The 25649-nt window shown below is 29.1% G+C and overlaps 3 protein-coding genes across 3 annotated transcripts; all 3 read left to right on the top strand.

Moving 5' to 3' along the window:
• Positions 1-69: 69 nt before the first annotated feature.
• Positions 70-823, top strand: LOC113794874 (acyl carrier protein, mitochondrial-like). Its single transcript, XM_027345023.2, has 2 exons — positions 70-441; positions 495-823. The coding sequence occupies exons 1-2, from the start codon at positions 184-186 to the stop codon at positions 726-728; spliced, it is 492 nt and encodes a 163-aa protein (XP_027200824.1). The 5' UTR covers positions 70-183; the 3' UTR covers positions 729-823.
• Positions 824-906: 83 nt separating this feature from the next.
• LOC113794873 (uncharacterized) lies at positions 907-2602 on the top strand. The gene is made up of 3 exons (XM_027345022.2): positions 907-1182; positions 1255-1453; positions 1514-2602. Exons 1-3 carry the CDS (start codon positions 1031-1033, stop codon positions 2264-2266), a joined length of 1104 nt encoding a protein of 367 aa, XP_027200823.2. The 5' UTR covers positions 907-1030; the 3' UTR covers positions 2267-2602.
• Positions 2603-9422: 6820 nt separating this feature from the next.
• Positions 9423-24720, top strand: LOC113794935 (excitatory amino acid transporter-like). The gene is made up of 5 exons (XM_075823199.1): positions 9423-10379; positions 11461-13080; positions 20129-20397; positions 21191-21240; positions 23797-24720. The coding sequence occupies exons 2-5, from the start codon at positions 11869-11871 to the stop codon at positions 23973-23975; spliced, it is 1710 nt and encodes a 569-aa protein (XP_075679314.1). The 5' UTR covers positions 9423-10379; positions 11461-11868; the 3' UTR covers positions 23976-24720.
• Positions 24721-25649: the final 929 nt, after the last annotated feature.

Below are 25649 nucleotides of genomic sequence, written 5' to 3'. Positions count from 1 at the left end.
TTATAATACTTGCATCGTATTAATCGAGCATTCGAACAAATCAAATGACACCTTTTGGCCTTCTGTTCTGTTTTTTCTTCTTCAGGCTGTTTTCAAGTTTGAAGATTTTTTGTTTGGTTTGTTTTTTTTCATTTGATTTCCACGTTTGTTTTCTTCAATTTTTTTTCGTCACATGTGATAATAATGGCCCGTTTAATAGGCAAACAATTTTGGAATAGATTTATTCTGAATGTACGATTGATTCAACAACCACTTCGGTATCATCATTTATTCATTCAACAACAACAACAACAACAAAATCAAATTCGGCAACCATTAATGCCATTGATTTGTCGTACATTTGCATCATATGGTGAAGATTTACCACCAATCGACCCAAAAGAAGTTGAATTACGTGTATTCAAAACCATTTCAACGCATGATAAAATTGATCCGAAAAATGTAAGTTATTTACGTTTATGTTTGCAATCTAAAAATCATTTTTCATTTTTCAGGTAAAAATAACAAGCCATTTAACAAATGATCTTGGTTTAGATTCATTGGATCAAGTTGAAATAATGGTAGCTCTTGAAGATGAATTTGAAATAACAATCGATGATGTTGATGCTGAAAAAATTCATACTGTTCAAGAAATAATAAATTTCGTTATCAAATCATTAGATCGACCGGATCCAAGACAGAATCCTGGTGCAAAATATGATCCAAATATGGAATTTGGTCCTAATTAATTAATTTGATTTAATTAAATTTCTGTTAGCTAATATTTGAATTTATAAATAAAAAAAATGTTTTGGAAAATTCTTTCGAATACGTCCTTTATGAACCAATCTTTCGAACATTTTTTTTCATTGAGCGATTCGATTTGATTAAAGTTTTTTCAAAAAAACAAAAACGAAAAATTCAAGTTTATTTTTGATATATTTCGGATTGACAAAAAGAAACTTTATAAAAATTTGAAAAAAATGAAAAACGTTTGATTTTTGATTTTTTTGGTTTAATCGATTAAGATCGCTGACTGAATCAATCAATCATGATGAAAGTTACCGCCAAAAACAAACAACAAAAACAGAAAAACAAAAGCTATGGTCAATATTGTTTACAATTTTGTCGTGAAGGTATTTGTCGAAAAGGTAGACATTGTTCATTTGAACATGATCCATCTAAACGTGGTATTTGTCAAAGGTAAGTTTTCTCGAAAAAACAAACAAAAAAATAAAGTTATTTTTTCCTATTTTCATCATCAAAAATCTATAGAATCCTAACACAACAACTTTGTCGAAAACCAATATGTCATTTATCACATGATAAAACACCGGATAAAATGCCTGATTGTAGATTTTTTCTTCGTGGTAAATGTACGGCTGATAATTGTCAATATCGTCATGTTAAAGTGAATAAAGATGCAAAATTATGTGAAAATTTTGCCAGTGGTTTTTGTCTGCAAGGATTATCGGTAAGAATGTTTAAACATTTTTTTCTCCAGAATTTAATTCAGAGAATTTTTGTTTTATAGTGCAATAAACTGCATCAATTTAAATGTTCAGCAATTGGACAACGGAAAAAATGTCCACGTGGTGATCAATGTAATAATTATCATCCACCTAAAATCGTTCAACAACAACAACAACAACAAAAATCACCAAAAAAGAAAAAACTACAAAAAGAATCTAAATTTAAAAAGATTAATAAACCGTTGACAAATGCAGCGAATAACACTAATAATAATCAATCATTATCATCACCGAAACATAATCAATCGAATGAACTTCCATTAGATTTATCATCACCGAATACAAAAAATCTTCTAAATCAAATGTTGACCAAACAATTTCAGAAAAATCATCATTTGAATAATTTGAAACGAATTGATGAATCCAGATCTTCAGTAAACCACGATGGTAACAATGACGACGACGATGAAGATGATAAATCCATAATCAAAAAAGTAATTGAAAATTTATCATTTATTCCATTGACAAAAGATGGCGATACTTTTGATAATGATACATTAAAAATTGATTGGATTCAATTGATTCGTCGATTTCATAATAATGATAATGATGATGGCCAATCATCAAACATTGAAAAGCCAAAATATTTTACCATTGATGATAGTGATGATGATGAGGATGATAATGGTTTGTTAAATTTATCATTAAAACCACCACCACCATCAACAACGACATCGACAACATCAATATTGATGAATGAAACAAATATTTATCGTCCAAAGTTGAAAATTATACCGGATTTTTTACAAGAATAAGGATTCTGGATTTTCTCTTTGAATCTGCCCATTTATTCTATGTTTGTGTAAAAAAAATTGTCTTTCTTCTTTTCTCACTTTTGCCTACATTCAATTTCATTTTGATCATCATTATCATTGTTGTTGCTGTTGTTCAAACACAAACTGAAAAAAAACACTTTAATTGAGCTAAACAGGCTTTCTTATTTTCGATTGTCATCGTTTCGTTTTTCTCTCGTTTTGGACGATGGAAACTAGCAAAAAAAACGAGAAAAACGAACAGTAAAAGATTAAGTGTGATCAATTTGTTCATTTTTGGTTGTGTGTCGGATGCTTGATTAAAATTAATGGCTGAAATTTTTTTTCTTTTTTCTTTTTTTCGTCTTCGTTTTTCTTGGATTGGATACACCAGATGCTGATGACGACAACAACAACAATTAAGTGTTTCAGAAAAAATCAGCCAGAAAGAAAACTTACTTTTTATCAAAAAAAATATTCAACTAAATCTAATCATCAATTAATTGTTGTTCGTCGTTCGTTGTTGTTGTTCGTCGTTGTTGTTGTTGTTGAACATTGTGATATTATTATAATAAAGTTGCATTATTAATTTTTTTTTTTTTTTTTTTTTGACAATTTTCTGTCGAATCATCATTATTTTGAATTTGATTTTTGATTTTTGATTTTTTTCAATTGAAAACGCAAAACGAAACGGAAATTATTATTTAAATCAATGAAAATGAACAAAGAGAGAGAGAGAGCAGCAGCAGTAACAAAATGCAAAAACTGGAAATGAATATTTAATCATTTAGGCATCCGGTTGATTCGGTATTCAGTTTCAGTTTCATTTCAGAGTTTTTCAATTTTGCAAAAAAAAGAAAGAAAAAAGAAAAAAGGCGTTGGTCGATTGATGCTGGTGATGATGAAATTTTTTCTTGAATTTTCTTTCTTTGAAATAAGGGAGAATTTTTTTCCTCCAGAAAATGAAAAAAAACGGATTTATAATTATGTTGGTAACAATGTATGTGGATGGCCCAGTGGAAATTCTTTTTTAAAAAAAATGTAATTTTGATGAGTTTTTTTAAACAAATTTTTTTTCAAATTAAAAAAAGAATGACAAGATGTTTTTCTCCTGAAAAAAAAGACTCCAGAAATTGTTCTTTTCTTTTCAAACAAAGAATCTTTCAAGAAGCAGAAGAAGCATCCCAAAAAATTGAATTCTTTTGTTAACAGCAACAACAACAACAACAGACATGATTCTTTTGCCCGGGGAGAAACAAAACATAAAAAAAACAACCGAAAAGAATGACTATTTTAACAGAAACAACAAAAAATGAAATGTTTGCAAGAAAAAATTCCCATATGGAATGATGATGAGACCGAGCGAAATGAAAAAAGAAACTACGAAATAATTCATAATGTTCTTTTGCTTGCTTACGATTTCTGGAAATATTTCTGAATTCAAGATGCTATTTCTTTTAAAAGATTATTATTTTCCATCATTGATAGTTTTTTTTTTCGTTTGAAAACGATACATTTTCATTATTTGTGTGTGTGTGTTTGGTTTGGTACATTCAATTTTATCATTTATTCATATGATGATGATGATGAATTTGAATTCTGTAAAAGAATATTTGGTTTGAATAGAATTTTTTTCCTGTTTCGTTGTTTGTTTTTTTCAATTTCTTTTTCGATCGAAAAACAACATTATCATCATGTAAAGATCAGGATTTACTTACTGAATCGAAAAGAAAAGTTTTTCTGAAAAAGAAATGTTCCAGGAAGTTTTTTTTCTGGTTTTTTTTCTGCCGGTTTAAATTGAATAAATAAAATTCATAAATAACGTTACACTACTAATGATACAGGAAATATATTAATTTGTCAACAACAACAACAACACGGTAGAGTCAAAATAGAATCGAACAATTTTTTTTTTTGTTTGGACGTCGTTCCATTTGCGAATCATTATTTCTCATTATCATTATTTCTGGATCGAAATATGTTTGAAAACAACAACAACGACGTCCAACGATGACGGTGAAGAACCTTAATTGACATGATTATTATCATCGTGAAAATTGTTAAATTGAAAATTAAACAAACAGGAAAAAACAATGTCATTACATTGTCCGGTCTGAATTTTCGTTTGTTTTTTACGGAAAACGTTATTCTTTTTCTGTTAACGATCGATAATCATCATCATTATCAATGATGTTGTTGTGATGTTCATTTTGTGTTAATTTAGTTCAAATGACAACGACAACAACAACAAATTTCAAACGTAATTTGACAACGGCTAATGAAACAACAACAACATTTGGAAATTTTTTGGAAAATGAGAAAATTTCTGAAAATTTTCCATCCAGTTTTTCTTTCCACTGTTGTCGTCAAGTCTTCTTTTCTTTTCTTCTCCCATTTTTCTCTCTCTCCCATAATCGATTGACCATCGACCGATTGATTTTGATTCGATTTAATCGAAACAACCGACATAAAAATAAAATTGATGTGTTTTTAATTTGGCTGGTTGTTTGTTTGTTTGTTTGTTGCACTTTGATCCTTTTCCCCTGTTTATCATCATCATAATTACAAATTTTTTTTCTTCAAAAACATAATGGTCCACATGGATTTGACATTTGTTCAAATCAAAAAAAAATATTGATTATTTTTCAGATCTTGAAATTGTCATATGCACACACACATATCATATTTTGTTTTCTCTTTCTCTTTGTTGGGTGGAAATAGTGTGTATATCGACAACACAACTAATGCAAAAAACCAAATCATCGATATCCAAAAAAATCAATTGGAAAAAAAATGATCATTTTTTTCCCCCACCCCGTTGTTGTTATTAAGTGTTAAAATTGTGAAGAATCTCTTGAGAGATGGTCCAGTTGTAATATGGAATAGCTTCAATATGGAATGAGAAAAGAAAAGGACAGTATATTTCAACACAGTAAGATTTACACACTTGAAAAAAAAACTAATCAAATGTCCAAAGTGCTGTTTTTTTTTCTTTCTCAACTTGGTTATTGAAATTGAATTAAATTCAAATTTCAGTATAGCGAAATAGCGAAATATTAGTTTAGTTTGATAAAAAGAAAATTCAGCATTCATGCTTCTTATCTTGAATTTAATTTGAAATTTTTTTTTCAAATGTGAATGGTTGGTTGGTCAGCTATTATATGCTAATTGGTTGGCTGGTTTCTGTATGTTTTTTGTGATTGAAAAAAACAATTTCGTCAATTGAATTGAATGAAAGTGATTTTGTTGCAATGTTTATCATTTGTAATTTGATATTTTTGATGTAACTCTCTCTCTCTCTCTCTCACAATTTTGAATGATGAAAATCAATGATGTCTGCTGCCATATTTTTTGTTTTTGTTTTTTATGATTATAACAAATGTTAGTTAGTTAGCAAATGATGATAAGTATGTTTTCACTGTTTGTATAATTAGCTTGATTGAAAAAACAAAACGAAAACAAAAACAAAGGTGGTTTATCATCATCATCATCATCATCATCATCATCATTATCCTGTCCATTTATACTGGTTTCTGGCATATTTTTGCTTTTCAAGGCCAACATTTTGAAAAAAAATTTCTGGTTATTCATTAAGTAGCATTTTTTTGTACTGGGGTGGTTGATAATTAGCATCAATTATGCATGGATTGGCTGCAGCTGTTTATAAAAAAAATGTAAAATATTCAAGTTTCAATTGAATTTGTAGCAAAAAAGCATTGGGAAAATTTTTCTTTTTTTTTCACCAAAATCGATTACTGAATATATATACTGAGAGAAAGAGAATCCATTTTCAACAACAAAAAAAGAAGCAAATATGTCCATTTTTGGATATATTTTCAAAACTGGAATCACCAAAAGTGTTTTTTCTTTTTATTGGGGGGGGGGTAAAAAAGCATGATTGAAAAGTTTTTTTCTTTTCTTCCCAATAAGCTTTTAAGCGGTAATTTATCGACCATTTTTTTCTGTGTATCGAAAACAGTGGTGGTCATTCTGATTTTTCTTCAGTTCTTTTCTGCGTTTGCGAAAAAAAAGATTTTCATATCTTTGATCATCATTTTCTGCTTCAAATGTTTTTTTTTTTGCCAAATGAACGTTATCATTGTACTGTTTTTAAATAAACAAACAAAAAAAAAAAAATGATAAGGGAGTTAATTAAGCTATTTAAAATTGGATAAATATTATCAATCAATCAATTCGGTTGAAACCAAAAAACAAAAAAAAACTTCTTCATCATCGACATTATCGATAATAATAATGAAAAAAAATATTGGTCAAGGACGACATTGGAGTGAATTGTGTTAAACTTTTTTTCCCTCGCTTCATTCAAACATTTTTTTTTCGCTTGATTCGCTTGTTTTCGCTTGTTTTTTTCCCATTTTTTTCATTTTTTCTTGTGAAATTCTCGATTCTGGTATAATCATTCTATTTTTTCAACAGTTTTTTGAAGAAAAATCCATTCACATTTGACATTTGAACAAAAAAAAAAAAAAAATTCATTATAAATAAATTATCAAATTGTAATCCTCTCGTCGTGATTCATTCAATTTGCCTTCAGGTTATTCATTCATTCATTCAGATAGAATCATCATAATTATTCATTCTGGTGCATCATCATAATGGTGATGATGTGTGCCGGATTGTTGTTGTTGTTGATAATATTAGATTAGCAACAACAACAACAACAACAACAACAAAGGAGGAAAGAGAATTCAGTAAACAAAATTAAATCATAGAAATCATGCATTTTTGCTTCAAGGTAAATTCGCTACTTCTTCTTCTTCGTTTCGCTTCATATTTCACATTGTCTGTCAACACAAACAAACAAACAAACATTATTTTCATTATCTTTTTCCATATGCCATACTGTCTGTTTGTGTGTGTGTGTTTAACTAAAAGATTTTTTTTCGTCATCGCTGCAGATCATTTATCCGGAATAAAATTCGTAATTTCGGTATTTATAATAATAATTCGCTTGATTCTGAATTAACTGGATTCTGAATTCGAGTTTTCATTCAGGTCTTTTTTTCAACCAAAAAAAAAAAAAAAATTCTAGGTTAACGATTCGCAATTCTAGATTTTCACATTTTGTTTTCCCCTGTTTTTTTACACAAGAATTCGGTCTATTGTTGTATTCAAAATGATATATTTTTTTTTACTTGGATACATTTCTCTCACATGTACACCTAAAATGGGAGCCATTTTTTTTCTCTTTTACTTTGCTTTTTGCCTTTTGTTTAATAGTTTTATGATTCTAGAATCGAGATGATGATGATGATGATCGTTGTTGTTGTTGTTGTCGTCTACAAAGATAATATAATTCTTTCAGTCTCTCTCTCTCTCTCTCTCTCTCTCTCTTGGTAATGTATGTCTCTTTTTCTTGTCCTTCTATCCTCATAATCAGCAATGATGATGAGCAAAACAAACAAACAATGAATGAATCGAGAGAGAGAAAGAAAGAAGTCAACAAACATTGAATTTAGCAAAAAGTATAAAGCTATTTTAACCTAGCCATAGTATGTCAACCTTTTCTTTTTTCAAATATATTTTTTTTCCATTTTCGTCGTTGTTGTTGATCTTTGTGTGTTTTCATATATACGACCATCATCATCATCAACATTGTCATTTCATTGCGTGGCCATTTATAGCTATGGAAAGTCTTTATCCAAAAGAATAGCAATAAAAAGAGATACAGAACAAAAGAGAGAGAGAGAAAAAAAAACTGTCATCCATTAAAAACCATATTGTTTTTTTTTTGTTCCTGGCCAGAGAAATACAAGGCGTTTATATCAACGGTAGGTAAATGGTTTAGGTTTTTTTTGGTTTGGCTTAGTTTAGGTCAATTGAAACAATTCAAAAAAAACCCCGAAAATTTATTCATTTCAAATCCTTGATATATCTCACTACCATGATCGCTTTCTACTTCTCAATTTGGAGTGATCTCGAACCTTTTTTTATTTTCATTTTTTTCATTTTAATTTTTATCCCCATTATAATTCTGTATCATTGTTTCACTCTCTCTCCTTGTGTCTTTCAATTCTGTCGCCTGATCTCTATTATTACTATGTGTTCGTTGTTTGTTGTCTATATGGATCAGAATTTTGTCTTTTTTTTTGGTTTTTCGGTTGTATAGAATTGATGGCTCGGTTCGGTTGGTAAGGCGACAAACAAACAAACAAACAAAAACGAGACAGATAGAAAATATTATGGGCGTCATGCGCATTGGTTAGTTTGGCTGATTGTAATGCATGCAGCAAGCGGACATTATCATCTCATTGATTTGACTTCTATATTTTTGCTATTTAGGTTTTTTTTTTTGTTTGGTTTTGGCCTTTTTTTTTTGGTTGTTGTTTCGTTTATTAACCGAATTCTTGCTGCTGCAGAGGAAATTCTAGATGGACTTAACCCCCTTCTACTCGTACTAGCCAATTCTTTCAATTTCTTTTCTTTGTTTTCTATTGTATATCGATACAAGGCGACAAACCCCGATTGATGGATGGTTGGTTGGAATTGGAATGAACGGTTGGTTCGAATTCCCCCCAATTTTTTTAGACGACTATTAAATTGTGTATAAGGGAATATCAATGAATGAATGAATGGAATGAAAAGTCCATGTGGAAGTGGTGGTGCCATTAGTTCCATGAATCGAAAAGGAAACTTTCCTGAATATAGTGAAAGTTTGAAAGTGGTTAAAATAATGATGATGATGATGATGATGATGGAAGAACAACAACCAATGGATGAATATTTGGTTGCTATTTTTGGGGGGGAAAAAAAGTAAAAAGAGAGAAAAAATTTTTATTAACAAAAATGACGCCAGCGCAAACGTTAGTAAAATAGGAGAAAAAAAAAAACTTCGCGCCCAACCTATCCTATCTATGTATGTGTGGTGTATGTGTTTTTCACTTTTTTTTTCTTTTCTTCTTTCCAACCAATTTGAAATGGCTTTTTTCCTCCCCCTTTCCACCACCACCATTCGACTTCCCTCTCTCTCTCTCTTTATATAATGTGATTGTGTCATTTACTTATACACACAGTGAACAGAATACTTTTACTTTGATGTGTGTGATATCTAGGTTTTTCATTTTCTTTCAACTATTTTTTTCTTCTTTTCTTTTCTTCCTTCAAACTATGATCGACTATGGTTGACGATTTTCTTCTTTGCTTTTCGCTTTTTTTTTGTAAAAAAAGATATAATACATTTTCTCATCATCATTCTGGAAGTCATATCCAACAAAAAAAACCAAAACCATTTTGGCTTGTGTGTGTGTGTGTGTGTAGAGTCTATTTTGGTGTGTGTGTTTTAGTGTGTGTGTGATATGGGTGAGAAGAAAGACACGAACCGACGAAATAGACGACAACGATGATGATGATCAAAAAATTGGTTAGAAAAGAGAAACAGAGAAAACCATTCACATTTAGGCCATCATTTTGGATAGACACCATGTACAACCAGAATTCTTTTTATATAGACAGAGAGTGAGAGCATGAGATACATAGAGATAATGTGTGAAAAAAAACAAGCAAAAACATAATGTTCAAAAAAACAATGAGAATTTGAAATTAAAATCAAAAAAAAAAAAAAACATTGAAAAAATTCTCTCCAGGTTTCTTTTTTACTTTTGCTATTTTTCCTTGCTTCGATTGTCAATTTTTCATCATTGCCATCATCAAGAATGTTTTGATATTTTTGATTTTTCGTCGTTGATTTTTGTTTTTTGTAATTTTTTTGTTTTTGTTTTGCGAAAAGACAAGTAAAAGTGTGTGTGTGTGGTGGGTGTGTTTGTTTACGTTTGGGGGTGTACATATGTGATGTGTGTGATGTGTGCGTGTGTTTGATAATGATGTGATGTGATGTGTGAAATGTATGTATGCACATAATGTTTATTTGATTCTTGTTTTGTCTTGTTTTATGGTGAACATCATTTTTTTAAAAAGAAAAAGATAATTGTCATCATCAATGTCATAACCATCATCATCACTTAAATTGGAATGGATTATCATCATTGACATTCTGCATTTGTCATCATCGTCATTATCATCAAGCGAAACATATCTTGTTGTTTTGTCTGATTTCAACCATTTGCCTTTGTTTTTTGTTTTGTTTTTTTGTTTCTTGGTTGGTTTTCTTCATTTCATTTTTTTCTTTCGTTTTTCTTTTGATTGATTTTGAATCGGATTCCGTAATCGATCAACCAGAATTTACACGTGTATTGTGTGTGTGTTTGTGTTTGAAACATTTTTTTTCGTTTTCGTTTGCATTTTTTTTTCTTTTCTTTTGCCAGTTTTTGCTATCAAATTTTTTTTTTTTGCTTTTGATTCAAGATAAAATTCATACGATTTTTTTTCTTCTTCGCCTGACAATCTATCTCTCTCCCTATTCGCATCTCAATTTTATTTGATTTTTTTCCGAAAGTCAATGATATCATCATCATCGATGAACTGAACGGCAAGATTAGATTCGATCAGACCAAACGAAAAACGAAAAACGAATGTTGAAAAATCATATGATAGCAGTCAGAGAAATAGCATTACAATTTTGATTTCGGATTTCTTCGTTGCAAAATAGAAAATCCTTTTGCGAATCAGAAAAAAAAATCAAAAATCAAATCAAATGATCTTCGTTTTTTGATTGTTTGTTTTTCTTCTTCTTTTTTTTGCAGATTGAGAAAAAAAAGATCAACCAATTTAAAATGCAAATGTGCTTGGCTTTCTTTGTTCAAGTTGAACACAAAGAAAAGAATTGAACAAAAAACGAAAATACGAAAAACGAAAGAATCGCAAACAAAGGTCAAAATATAAAGAGTTTTTTCTTTGCTTTACGATTCTTTCACAGGGAGATTGAGAGAGAGAATCGAAAAGAATAAATATAAAAACTTTGAATGAAAGAAACCAATCAAGTCCAACATCAACAAAAAAAAAGAAAAAAGAAAAAAGAGAATTTAAAGAATCCAGAAAAGAAAGAAAGAAAGAAAGAAAGAAAAATATCGATTGATTTGAAGTAGTCATATCTAAAGTAGTTAGTTATTCTTTGTTTTTCGGATTCAAATCAAGTTGATTAAGTTTTTCTGAAAGTTTGGAAGTTTAATTCAATTCGGAATCGATCATTTTTTTCGCTAATAGAGATCATTATTATTTTTTTTTTGTTCACATTTTTTCTAATGAAAATTTTCAATTTTTTGTTTTCATTTTTCAAACAGGAACTTTTTTTTTATTGGCAGCCTAAAAATCATCAATCCAATATTATCATCCTTTTTTCTCAAAAGCCTTGGATTTTTTTTTCTATTGCACAAAAAAATTCATCATCAAAATTGATTATTTTGTTTGGTGGTGTGTTTTTTTTTTGTTGTTTTGATCATCGTTCAATCAAATAAAATCAAATCAAATCAACCCAACCAATCAGTCAATCAGTCGACGGCATATCAAATCAATCAGAAAGATTATTTCATTGAATTCAAAAAAATTTTTAACGGTGCATTTGTGTGTGTCTGTGTATTTTTAATGATTGAATTTTCCTAAACAACCAAAAAACTATAAATGAAAAAACAAAGTGTTGTTGTTTGAAAGTTACATTAAATTAAGAAAAAAAAACTATTCAAAACTAGGAAATGGAAAATAGTCAGATGGATGCCAAAACACCTATGCTACGTAGTAATCAAACAACAGCGTCAATAAAACCTCATCATCACCAACAACAACAACAACAAATAAATCCAACAATGCCAACTACCGTACGAATGACACATCCGGAAAGGACTTGGTTCGAAACATTATGGGGATGGTTTGCGGAAAATCTATTACTTGTATTGACAATATTATCAGTGATATGTGGTATTATGTTAGGTTGTTTTATGCGTTATGCAACATATGATGATGATTTTGTTATGTTAATCGGTTTTCCTGGTGAATTATTAATGCGTATGCTCAAAATGTTAATTTTACCATTGATAACATCATCAATGATATCTGGTTTAGCTCAATTGGATGCCAAATCAAGTGGTCGTATGGGTTCAAGAGCAATTGCATATTATTTTGGTACAACATTATTAGCTGCCATATTAGGTATTGTATTGGTATTGTTAATACATCCAGGTAATCCACGTATCAAACAAGAAGCAATGAAAGCAGTTAAAGATGCCGATACAAAAGTATCAACATTGGATGCAATGTTAGATTTAGTACGGAATATGTTTCCGGAAAATTTATTACAAGCTGCATTTGCAAATGTAAAAACAGAATTTATACCTGGTGATCGTATTGATATCAAACGTATACAACGAAATGATCAACAATTAAATTGGGATCGTATATTGAATAAAACTGATCCAACAACAAATATAACTGAATATTATAAATTAGTTCGTTCATACCCTTATAAGGATGGTTCAAATATACTTGGTCTTATTGTTTTCTGTACAGCATTCGGTATTATTTGTGGACAATTAGGATCCGAAGCAGAAACAATGATTAGATTTTTTGTTATTTTAAATGAAATTGTAATGCGTTTAGTTGTTATTTGTATGTGGTATTCACCAATCGGTATTGCATCATTAATTATAGCAAAAATATTAGCCATACAAGATATGTATACAATGGCACAACAACTAGGCCTATATATGTTAACAGTCATTACTGGTTTATTAATACATGCCATTATTACATTACCCGGAATTTATTTTATTGTTACAAGAAAAAATCCATTTACATTTTTTAAAGGTATGTTACAAGCATGGGTTACAGCCTTAGGTACAGCATCATCTGCTGCAACACTTCCAATTACATTTCGTTGTCTTGAAGAAAATAATCATATCGATAAACGAGTAAGTAATCAATAATTTTCCACTTTTCACTTTCATTTTTTACTTTTTTACTTTTAAATTTTTAATTTAATTTACCAAGAAAATAAAAAAAAAATAAAAATTTCTTGTTGTTGTTATTCATCAATTGATTGATTGATTGATCATTATTATCGATGATGATGATATCTGATAACATTTTGATCGATATATTTTTTTTTTGTAATTCGATTAATCGATTCGATTTTTTTTATTCGATTAATCGATACTATCGAAAATAATGATGATGAAGAGGGTTTTTTTTATCCTGAAATATGAAAAAAAAATTGAATGAAACGATAAGAAAACTAATATTTTCAATTTGAGAATATTGTTCGAAGCAATTGATCTTTGATTCCAAAAAAATGTATCGTTTTTTTTCCACCATCATCATCATCATCATCATCATCATCAAAGATCGATCACGAATTGAATTTTTATTTTTTGTTGTTGTTTCGTTTTTATTGTTGTTGTTTTCCTTTTTCTTTCTCTCTCTATGATGATGATGATGATGATCATAAAATAAAATCGATCAATCGATTGATCGATTTTTTCGTTCATTCTTTTTTTTTTGTTGTTGTAAATGTTATATGATTGGGTGTGTGTGTGGGTGGGTGTAGGTTTTATATTGGATTCGAATGTTTTTTATTTTTCCTTTCGTTTAGTATTCGTCATCATTATTTATTGACCATTGTCCATAATAAATAGAGAGAGAGAGAGAGCGAAAACATTACCAAATCGAAAAGAAATATTTCGGATGTATATGGGTGCGTGCGTGCGTGCGTGGGTGGGTGGTTGTATGGATCAGTTTTTCCACCCTGGTATTATCTCCCCCCCCTGGTTGAAAAAAAATCATTAATTGATAATGAATATACGGCAAAAAGAATGTACTAAAAACTGGAAATATCCATCCATACACAAGGTCACTAAATTATACTGAATTCCGGTTAACAAAAAGAATAACAAATATAATCCAGAATAACTATCCAAAAAACATCAAACCAAAGCAAACCAAAATAAAAAACCAGATACTGATTAGTTTTTTGCCTCTTTTCTTCTTTACATTCGACTATCATTATTTGAATTCCCTCTCGTGTTTGTGTTTGTGTATTTAATTAGGATAATTTGAAAATAACAGCTGCTTTGAAACACAAAGACAGATATACAGAGAATCTCATCCATGACCTGGAATAGATTTTTGCTTTTGTTTTATGGCCATTTTTGCATCATTGCATCCATTGAACACACCAACCTTGTTGTTTTTTCTTCTTTCTTTCTTTCTTTCTTTGTTTGTATGAGAGGAAAAATATTCATTTTGATTCAAATTGTTTCTGTCATTCCCAAATAACCAAAAACAGATAGACAGAATCTGGTTTAGATTTGTTTTTGTTTTTCAGTTTCTGTTCTGGGCTGGGTGTGTAGAAATAGTGATGTTTAGCCCAATGTTTTCAGAAAAAAAACAAAGAAAAACTTTCAATGTGTATCGGTTGGTTGAATGTTTTGATTTTCTATTCGATACATCCAACCATCATTATCATCATCAGTCTTTGTTTAAAACTGAACAAAAAAAAAGTTTACGGAAGTTTAGGTATATTGAAAAAAGTTTTTTTCAAAAATTTTAGCTGCCATGTTTTTTTTCATTTGTTTTTCACAATGTGACAATATGACAATTTCAAATTCTATTCAGTGCTTGTCACTTTAGTTTCGTTGTTTTGTTTTTTTCATTATTTTCATTTTGTCTTCCTGTTTTTCGCTTTTTGAAACGAGAAAACAAACAAAAAAACATTACACCAAAAAAAAGAATATAGTAAAACATTGAAACCTAAATAAATCAACAAACAGAACCGAAAAACTCTTGATTTGATCAGAATTTCATTTTGGTTCGATCAAGTTTTCAATTCTTCTTTTGTTTTGTTTCTATTTCTACCCCAAATATTCAGTCTAAATGATAATGATGGTTTGGATATAGACGACCGACCAATGTTTTTTATTATTTTATCGTTATATCGAAATACAAAAAAAAATTGAATATTGAATATTGGTTGATATGATCATCATCGAGAGATAAAAAAAAACATAAAGAAAAATAACCCATATAGATCGATTGATAATTTTATTTTATTTGGTTTTGTTTTTTATTATCATGTTTTATGATGGTGGTGGTAATCAGTATTGCAGCTGCAATAAATTCATGTTTTTCGAATGATAATGTTTGGTTGAATCAGTCAATCAGTCATGCTGTTGGTGGGGTTAACTTCATCACTGAAAAAACATTAAGTTTTTTTTGTTTAACCCGGTTGTGTTCGGACGGGTTGATTATGATAAAATACTGCAGTTAGTTTAATTCTGAAGATCAATTAAGAAGTTTTTTTTCTCTCTCTATTTGGTTTCCTAATAAAAAACCAAAACAAAAAAAACAAAAAATGACGCCCTCTATATATAGATAGGCGTCAAGAGAGAGACTTAGTTGTAACAACAACCATAATCCCACCACAGAATAACACAAGAATTACTGATTTTGTGTTTGTGTGTTTGGCACAGAAAATTCTCCTCAGGATTATTTTTAGTGTCCATCTTGAGTTTTTTTTTACACTGAGTTTTTCTTGAATCCAGATTCTTTTCTTTTCTCTCTTCCGAATCTCAATAGCTTCGAAGAATATTCTTTATTTCTCCGGAACTTTATTTGATCAAAATCTTTGTTGTTGTTGTTGTCAGAAAGTAAATCTTGAAAATCTTGTTTTTTTTCTCTTCTCCACTGGCTAAATCTACTGAAGATTATTTTTGTTTCACTTTGCAGGAAAAAAACTATGTTTTTATTAGGTAATTTCTGGCCAAACAATTTACAAAATTGCAATCAAACCAGAAAAGCGCAAAAAAAAACAGAACAGAAAAAAACCGAATTGGAACATCTTTTTCCATAATCGATAATCATTCATAAAATGTGTTATGTCATCATTTTTTTCTCTCTCTCTCTCTCTCTCTCTCTCTCTCTTTCTATATTTATTTATTTATTTCGATAAGTATTTCCTCTGGTTTTTTTGTTTGTTTTTTCCTGTTTTGTTTGACAAATAATTCCCATATATTTTCTGCACTTTCATTCATTCATTCATTGAATTGAATTGACCGAACAGAATGAATGAATGAAATGAATGAAAATCTAGATCATAAGACCAAGGAATAGAAAAGAAAAGAAGAAGAATATGAACGGAAACGGAAATTTGTTTGGTCAAAAATATGAAAACGGAAATCTAGATATGATGATGATGATGATGATGATGTGTTGTTTATCATTAAAAATAAATAAATAAATAAAAATGCGTTTCGTGTTTATGGGATGCTTTACATTTGTTTTCGCTTTCTTTCGTTTTGGTTGTTCTTCAGTTTAGTTTTTGTGTTTTGATAAGAAATTTGTAATTTTTTTCTCGTTTGTTTGTTTGTTTGTTTCTTTCTGGTTGTTTTTTCGTTAGTGCAATGTTTTTTTTGGCCAGGCCTAGAACCAATTTTGGTTGTTTCAAAATTCTTGATTCAACGTTTCTCAAGTGTTTTTTTCTCTCTCTTTTTGGCTTTTTTGGTTTGTTTGAAGAATGTTTTCAAGTGAAAAATGAACAATCTTCTTTTTTTTCATTGAAAACATTTTGAAAAATTTTTATTTGACTTGTGTTTTTTCAAAAGTAACATGCTTACATGATCAAATTGATTGATTCAAGTCAGAAAAAAACGAAAAATTGTTTGCAAATGAAATGAACAAACAAAGAGAGAAATTCTTGAGTTTCAAAAACAATATGGATCAAGTTTTTTTGTTCGATTCAAATTGAATTCTGAAAATTTTTCCCTGATGATCAATTGTTTATTCAATCAATTCGATTATGTAAATATAAGCAGAGAATTTCTTTTTCTTTTGAAAAAAATCTTTATTTTTTCAAATGTTAACCAGAAAAAAAATGTATCGATTGTATCGATTGTGTGTGTTTCATCACCAACATCATTTTGAATAAATGATGCTGGTGGCGGACATGAATGAAATTCGTATTTTTTTTGGTTTGGTTTTCTGGTTACAGAAGCAAAATCCATCTCAGAATAATGAAACAGTGAAAATAGGGTCAAACTTTTTTTTTGTTCGGTTTTTGCCGGGTAGTCATCGGTTATTCTTTTCGATTATTCAATTGTGGTTCGATTCGGTTGAATCAATTTATTATTATCGTTGTTGTCCCGGAATAGAATTTCGGGCAAAAAAAAACTTTAGTGGTTCCCTGAATATTCTTTTGCGTGTTTTTTTTGTTTCACCGTTCCGGAATCGAGAACACACACATTGAATGTACCGATGGAATGCCTGTATAGAATTATTACAGAATTTTTTTCTCTTTTTCGGGTGATCACTTTCATAGCAACCAGAATTTCCTATTTTATTTTCTTTTTCTGTCGGTCACATTTTATTTGAAATTGCGCATTCCAAAGAATTTGATATTTTTTTTCGGTTCAGTATTTTAGTTTGTTCAGAATTTGTCGTAATTATTTTCAAGCTTTTCTTTTTTTTAATTATCTTCAATTCTTGTTGAAAATCTAAGAATATTTATTTATAGAATTTCTGTCGGGTGAGCGAGAGAGAGAGAGAGAGAGAGAGAGAGAGAGAGAGAAATGAATTTATTCTGTGGTTAATTTTCTATCGGAATTTCTTGGTTTCTATTCCGCCATTGAATATCACTATATGATTTTCTCCATTTGGTTTTTAGGTTTTTTCGTTGGTTTCTTGTTTGAAAATTAACTTTCGTCACTTTTTTCCCTCCTCATTTCTCTACAGCATGTTATTTTCATGTTTTATTTTTGATATGATCATCAACAACAAAAAGCTCAAAACAAAGCGAAAATCGACTGAATCAGCAAAAAAACAAAACAAAAATGCCTTCAACATTTGCTGAAAGCAAAACAAAACACTCAAAACAAAATGAAAATAATTATCATTTTTTTGATTCTTGATTCTTGAAATTCTTGAATTCTTTTCTTTTTTCGTTATCATCATTTTTTCTGTTGTTTTTGTCGATTAGTTATGGAAGCTATTTCCACCTAACCCATTGCCAACAAAGAAAAGAATTTTTTTTTCTCTCTAATTTAATTTATCACTCTCTTGGGTATATCACCTGCCAGTATATATTGCACCTTTTTTCGCCTGGGTTTCTTTTTTGTTTTGTTTTACAAAGAAAACAGAAAACAGAAAAAGCTAAATCCGCTCGACAAGTTTAATGAAAATGAATGACACATTTTGAACCCAAAAAAAGCTAAATTTTCTCTGAGAATTTCTTGCTTCTTCCTTTTTTTTGGATATAATATTTCATTTCATGTTCTGTCATTGGGTATATTCAAATTTTTTTTAACACTGAGAAGAATATTCTCTCTGTTGGTGCGTTTGTGAATGAATTTATGATCCTTGGAATTTTTTTTTCTCTAAATATGATTCTTGTCATGTGTGTGTGTGGATATAGTCGTCGATCGATATTGTCATTTTTGGTTCGAGTTAGCCAAATGAAAAAAAAAACAGATTATATGTCCACCAGACAACTGAAAATTGATTTTTTTTTTGTAAAAAAGTAACCCCAGAAATGTGATAATTATGATCAACTGAATAGGCCAACAACAACAACAAAAATCAATAATAAAAATGATAATTATAATGAAATTAATATTCATAGCGTTTTTATTGGATGTGACACTTGATCTTTTTTTTTGTTCTCATCGTTTTTCTAATTTTGATGAGAAATTTTCTAGGAAATTTATTTTTAAAAAAAATTTCCAAGAACTTTCTTTTTTTTTCTTCAAAATCACTGCAGTCATGACATAATAATTTATGTTTTTTTTTCTTCGGTGGCTTCTGTGTGCGTGTGCTTGGTATTATTATGGATTTTTTTCTTTCGTTGTTGATTTTTGATTCTTTCAAAGAAAGAAAAAAAATCCATTAATAAAACATCATTGGTGTGGCGAAAAAAAAATTTTCGGTAAGAAAAATTTTCTGGAAAATTTTCTTATCGGGTTTTTTTGGACAAAGTTGAAATTTTCTTCAAAATTTTGAATTGAAAAATCAATTTTCAATTTTTCAATGAAGCATTAATGAAGAATTATGCCTTTCTCTCACTCTCTCTCTCTCTCTCTCTCTCTCTCTCTCTCTCTCTCTCTCTCTCTCTTGCTTTTCATGGTTAACACATTTCCAGAAATATTTCCAGAAAGAAAAAAAATTTTTTACCCAATCCATTTACAAATGATGAATTTTGATGATGATTTAGATTCGTGATGCAAACGATGATGATGATGATGAAAAACTTTATTTTAATCCATGGTATTTTAAGTGCGTGTGTGTGTGTGATACACATGTTTCTTTCAATTTCAATCTTTGCCTTTCAATAATCTCTCTTGCCTACCAAATTATTTATTTGGCTTTTCTTTTCATTTAAAAAATTTCAACATGTAAAGAAATCTTCCAGCAAAAAAAATGAAATGAGAATTTTCAAATTAAGTAAATTCTTTGCCGTAAAGTTTTCCATTTTTTTTGTTTCATTTGAAAAACCAAATTAATATTCATATGTAAGTGAGGGCTAATTATGTTGAATCTGGGAATTTTTTCAGGAAAAAGAAAATAATTAATTTTCTACAATTTTTTTTCCGGGAATTTTCTTTTTTTTCGAAGAAGTAAATAAATGAATGTTGTTATTGTTTTTCATATCTTGAAATCGATGACAGCTGCTGCTGATGAATCTTGAATGATCGATATTTTTTCCATTTTCAATCATCATCATCTTATTCAATGGATTTAGACAAAGATTAAGTATCCTTTTTTTTGCAAACCAAACTGAAAATGTGGGCTTCACCTTTATGCATTTTTCGTTTTCTGCTTTACTTGATTGAATTTGATGATTATTTTTTTTAAAATATAAATGATCGATTGATTGATTGATTGATTATCGATTAATTTTTCTTATTTTCTCTTGTTTTTCTTTCTTATTTCTTATGTTTTGTTTTTTCTTTATCTTTGTTTGTTTTTTTCTAGGTAACAAGATTTGTACTGCCCGTTGGTGCCACCGTCAATATGGACGGGACGGCTCTTTACGAGGCGGTTGCTGCCATATTTATCGCACAAATGAATGCTGTTGAATTTAATCTTGGCCAGATAATTATTGTATCGCTAACCTCGACAGCAGCATCAATTGGTGCTGCGTCGGTGCCGTCAGCCGGTCTGGTTACAATGTTATTGGTATTAACAGCATTAGGTTTACCAACTAAAGATATTTCAATGATTATTGCTGTCGATTGGTTTCTGTAAGTATACTCTTCCTCACTCCCTTCCCTCAAGAAAATTTTCAAAAAAAAAAACAACACGACAATGACAATGACATTAGCAACAGCAAAAAAAAAAAATTCACAAATTTTGTTACATAATTCTTGTTGAATGATGAATGTAGCCAACAACAAAAAGAAGAAGATGAATGTTATTACATGTTATATTCTCTTGATTCCAATATAAATTATTATTATTTTCTTTTCATTTTAGTGATGTGAATTTACACTAAAAGAACACCAAAACAGAACACCAGTGAAAAAAGATTTATTGAAGATTAATGTGTGTGTTCACTTTTTTTTTACTTCAATAAATTTTTATGTGTGTAAATAAAATGCTATGCACGTAAATTATTATTATAAGGCATACACAATATAGTGATTATAAACATCAAGAAACTTTAATTGATGATGATGATGATGATGAATTATACATTAATTTCGTTCATTGCGTTCGTTTACGTTTTCGTTTTATCATCATCATTATTTATTTTGCTGTTAGGAATTGTCACCTAAAATCGAATGAGTAAATCTCTTTTGAATTTCTGGATATTTTTTTACTTTTTTTAAAAAAAAAAAAATTTATTAATTTCTACTGAGCCTATTGAGTCGAAATAGAAAACAATTTTATTTTTGATTTATGAATACAATTTCAATTGCGTGTTTATAGATTTTTGTTGTTGTTTTCGTTGTTGTTATTTTTTTTGAAAAAAATCGATTTTAAAATGTTTCAATTTTTTTATTTTTATTTTCGTTTATCCCTATTTATACACAGAGACCGAATACGAACATCGATCAATGTGCTTGGCGACGCATATGGTGCAGGTAAGTTATACATAAGAAATATATATGATTCATGATGTTTCTGATTTTCTGCTTTGTTTTTGTATTTGAAAATTTCAAATTGAAATTTTAACTGGGTTCTGATCTTTTTTTATAATATTATTGATTACCGTATTTTTGCCAGTTTATAGATAGTATAAGTCCCATTCAGAAATGATTTTGTAAAAAAAAATCAAACACTATGACTATATGACTGTATGATTCATAGTTCAGTGAGGTTAGGTTGATAGCCATGACTATGATTCATAGTTCAGTGAGGTTAGGTTGATAGCCATGACTATGATTCATAGTTCAGTGAGGTTAGGTTGATAGCCATGACTATGATTCATAGTTCAGTGAGGTTAGGTTGATAGCCATGACTATATGACTGTATGATTCATAGTTCAGTGAGGTTAGGTTGATAGCCATGACTATATGACTGTATGATTCATAGTTCAGTGAGGTTAGGTTAATAACATTTTTTTTTATTGAAATTAAAATTTTTTATTTTAACAATCAAACCTTTTTTTCCCAAATTTCAATATTTGCATTTGCTGTTTTTTGGTCATAATATTTAAAGCTATAAAAATTTGTTTTCAAATATAAAATTCACGAGAATTATATGCGAAAAAAAAACACACACGGTTGTTTTTTTTCCGGGAATATTTCCCGAACAGAAAAAAAAAACAAATTAAATATTTTTTTTTGCATAATCATCATCATCTCTCTATTTTTAAAATCAAAATTTTGCCTTCGGTAACAACAACAACAACAACATTGCCAAAAATTTTCAATCAAAAATTCTTTCAATGTAGGCTGTTGGTTGGTTGGTTGGTTGTTATTGTTTTTATGAAAACTCAGGTATATGAAATATGTATGAGCATTGAAAATGATTTTCTTCTTTCTTTCGTTTGCTTCAATAATTTTCATTTCCATAACATACCTGACACACGCACGCACACACAAACGACCAGAATCATTTTCATATCGTAAGAAACGCCAAGCGAAAGAGAGAACCAGAATAAATATTTGGTTGACCAGAGTTAGTTGTTTGCCCACTGTGTATTTTTATTACATAATATTTTTTTTTATGCTGGGCCCAAACCGATTCAAAATGAAAATAAAAAAAATATAATTATATTATCCGAATTACAATATCTATCTGTATATATTACTATTGGTTTTGATTCGGATTCTTGTTTAGCAGAATCTGAATATATCAAATGATGTGCGCTACCTGTATGGCAAGGAATTTTTCTCCAAAGTCAATTTTCTTTCAATTCTGTGTACCTGACACACATTTATATGGGTTTTTTTACCGAAAACTTTTTTTTGTTTTTTTCCCGAAACTTTTCTCCTACCAACATTTGTCCCTGTACAACTGAAATGAAAAAAAATCATTTTCGACATTGGTTGATGATTCAAATGATGATGATGATTATTGTTTTGAAACATTTATGATGATCATCATCTCAGTAACAAAGAAATAAAGAATGAATGAAATGAAAAAAGCAAGTAGAAAAATATGAAATAATAAAGAAATCAAAATTGTGAAACTAATAATAATTCTGTTGTTGTTGTTGTTGTTTCTTTCTTTCTTCGCATTCTGACGTTTTCTTTTCTTTCTTTTCGTTTTTTCGTTTCTGGATCATATAATATCTAATTAAATTAGTCGTTTTTTTTGTTTGGGTTTGGGTGTGTGTGTGTATATAGTGTGTATCAAGGTTTTTCTTTCTTTCTTTCTTTTTTATTGTTTTACGTTTTTGCTGGTTGATCCTGGATTCTGGCGTTTTGTATGAGTTCAGCTGTCAGTTAGTTATTTCTTTTTTCTTCGATCAAAACCGGGGGAGGTCGTAGTTGTTGTTGTTGGTGTTTTGGAATCTTTGAAATTGGTAACTTTTTGAATATAACTTTATCATCGAATTCGGCTAAAACAACAATTTAAACAGAAATTACTTTATTGGGTACTGATGATTATGATGATCGAATATCGATTTAGACTGAATTTGATTATCATTATGTTAATTTAACCAACCAAAAAAACAAAAACAAAAATCAAATCAAAAATCGAATCTAATCGAAACATTTTTGATTCGATTTGCGCAGATTTTCGAACAGCAAAAAAAAACTAATGCACTGGCCCGCCATCTACCGTCAAGCTAATCTACAATATTCATTTATTATTTATTTTTCAATTTTTGAATTTAATTTTCAAAATGGATTTTTTTTTTCGTTTCATTTCATTTTCTTTTTCAATTCACATTTGTTTTGTTTGTTTGTCGAAATTATCATCATCATCATTTCTTTCATAATAAACTAAATTATCTCCAAACAAACACAGAAGAGAAAAGGCAGAGAAAATTAACTATTAATGTGTTACGTGAATGATCTAGGCTTGATTTTTTTCCATAGTTTTTTTTTTTGGTAAAATCCAAAATTCAATTCAAGCATCCAGAATTTTAAATTTTTTTTCCTTGAATTTCCTCTTTTTTCTAATTTGTTTTTTCTTCTTCTTCTTCTTTCGTTTTTTCTTTTCCTTAACCCCTTCAACAAACACAGGTGTTGTATATCATCTAAGTCGTGAAGAATTAGAAAAATGGGATAATGAACATGTAATAGAATTATCTGAATCATCACATACATTATCCGGTCGGAAATTATCAATAATGACACCATCAAGAAATCCAAATGCATTATCGGCAAAAAATTCAACAACAAATCCTGAAACAGAAATTTAAAACTTCGATTTCTTTCAATTTTTTTTATTAATTAGTTTTTTTTTCTTTTTGTGGAGAAGCGAAAAAACTTTCCGGACAACAATTTTTTGAAAAAAAAGAATCAAAATTTCTAAAGAATTTGACGAAAAGAATCAACAAAAACGAAGAAGAAGAAGAATATTCTAGCTGATCTGACCTGACCTGAATCATCATCATTTTTTATCACTCACTTTGTTTTTTTTCTTTCTGTCAAAACACTCATCATTTTTTTTGTTTCTTTGTTCTAATCTATCTAATTTTCTTTTCATTTTGTTTTTTTTTCTTATTTCTCTCTGGAAAGCTGCTATTATTATCATCATTAATAATGTAATTTGATTATATAATTGTAATTTGGATAAACAAAGATGATGATTGTTTTTTCTCTTTTGTTTTTATTTGTTACATAACAATATTACAAACAAACAAACAAACAAATTAATGTTTTCAAAATGTTCATCAATCAATCAACCAACGAAGTTATATATCAGATTTTTACCCAGAAAAGTAATGGAAAAAAATTTCAAATAGGATGCACACTATCATCATCAACAAGATTACCTGAGATTACCTGGTCGAAACAAAAAAGTTTATTCATTTCATGAAATATATATAAATATATCAGACAAAAAAAAATAATACCCTTTTAACTTTTTTTTTCTAGCCATTATAATGATTTTATCTGATAATTATCCTTGATATAAAAAACAAAATTATTATTTCTTGATTATTTGAATGGATTTTTTGTGTAAAATTCTTTGGATTCCGACCCCCTCTACACTCCCCCCGTGTTAAATATAATCAATGTTCGTTGAATAATAAGGATGCCAACCAAAATCAAAACCAAAACAAACAAACTATTTTCACTCATTTATATCCGGAAAAAATCGCACATTTATATCAGGTCAGGTTAACCAAACACAAAGAATTTTCAATTATCCAGTTTATTATTGATTTGATCGTTTATCGATAAAATATCTACCTATCGTTCCTCCTTTTTCCCCAACAAAAATAAAATGAGCTTTTTTTTTGTTTGTTTGTTTAGTTGTTATTCATTCATTAATTCAGGCATCCTCACCTTCACATTTCAACTAACCTCACCTTACCCGTTATATCATTTAGCATTCATTCAATGTAAATTATTCTAATGCAAAAGTGTCTTGTTACAATACTATTCTGATACTGATTTGATTGATTGATTGGTTTTTTTTTGTTCTCTGGTTCCTCTCTTTCACTTGCACCCTAATCATCATCATCATCATCTTTTCTTCGACAACAAACACTGTGGCAATTGAAACCAGATCATATAATGGTAATGATGCAAAAAAAATTTAACCCTTTTTGAAAAAAAAGAAGTGCCCGTTAAACAAAAAAAATTCTTTTTACATTTTAAAACATTCGATTTCGATTCGATTATCGTTATTTTTTTCCAGTGTCTCTATAAATATCTATTACAATTTCTGTTTTCTAAGTTTTAGTCATCAGCATTTGAATTTGAATTTGATTGAAGCATGCACACGCACATACCAAAAATCATTTCGATATTCACTAAAACATCATTTATCATCGACTAGCTAAGCAAAAATCCCTATTTCAATACACCTATCGGATATTTCAGTAGATTTTTTCCGAAGTAAAAGGAAAGAGTTAAAAAAAATT

Source organism: Dermatophagoides pteronyssinus, unplaced genomic scaffold (genome assembly GCF_027571235.1).
Source record: "Dermatophagoides pteronyssinus isolate colony J.1.1.1.1 unplaced genomic scaffold, Derpt_VIB-CSIC_2022.12 sq0024, whole genome shotgun sequence".
Lineage (NCBI taxonomy): Eukaryota > Metazoa > Arthropoda > Arachnida > Sarcoptiformes > Pyroglyphidae > Dermatophagoides > Dermatophagoides pteronyssinus.
This window is presented reverse-complemented; position numbering and strand designations above follow the sequence as displayed.

Coding starts and splice junctions, on each gene's coding strand:
- LOC113794873 (XM_027345022.2), top strand. CDS start 1,031: ATGATGAAAGTTACCGCCAAAAACAAACAACAAAAACAGAAAAACAAA. Junction 1,183..1,254: donor AAACGTGGTATTTGTCAAAG/GTAAGTTTTCTC, acceptor AAAAATCTATAG/AATCCTAACACAACAACTTT. Junction 1,454..1,513: donor TTTGTCTGCAAGGATTATCG/GTAAGAATGTTT, acceptor TTTGTTTTATAG/TGCAATAAACTGCATCAATT.
- LOC113794935 (XM_075823199.1), top strand. CDS start 11,869: ATGGAAAATAGTCAGATGGATGCCAAAACACCTATGCTACGTAGTAAT. Junction 13,081..20,128: donor ATAATCATATCGATAAACGA/GTAAGTAATCAA, acceptor GTTTTTTTCTAG/GTAACAAGATTTGTACTGCC. Junction 20,398..21,190: donor ATTGCTGTCGATTGGTTTCT/GTAAGTATACTC, acceptor ATTTATACACAG/AGACCGAATACGAACATCGA.
- LOC113794874 (XM_027345023.2), top strand. CDS start 184: ATGGCCCGTTTAATAGGCAAACAATTTTGGAATAGATTTATTCTGAAT. Junction 442..494: donor ATAAAATTGATCCGAAAAAT/GTAAGTTATTTA, acceptor TTCATTTTTCAG/GTAAAAATAACAAGCCATTT.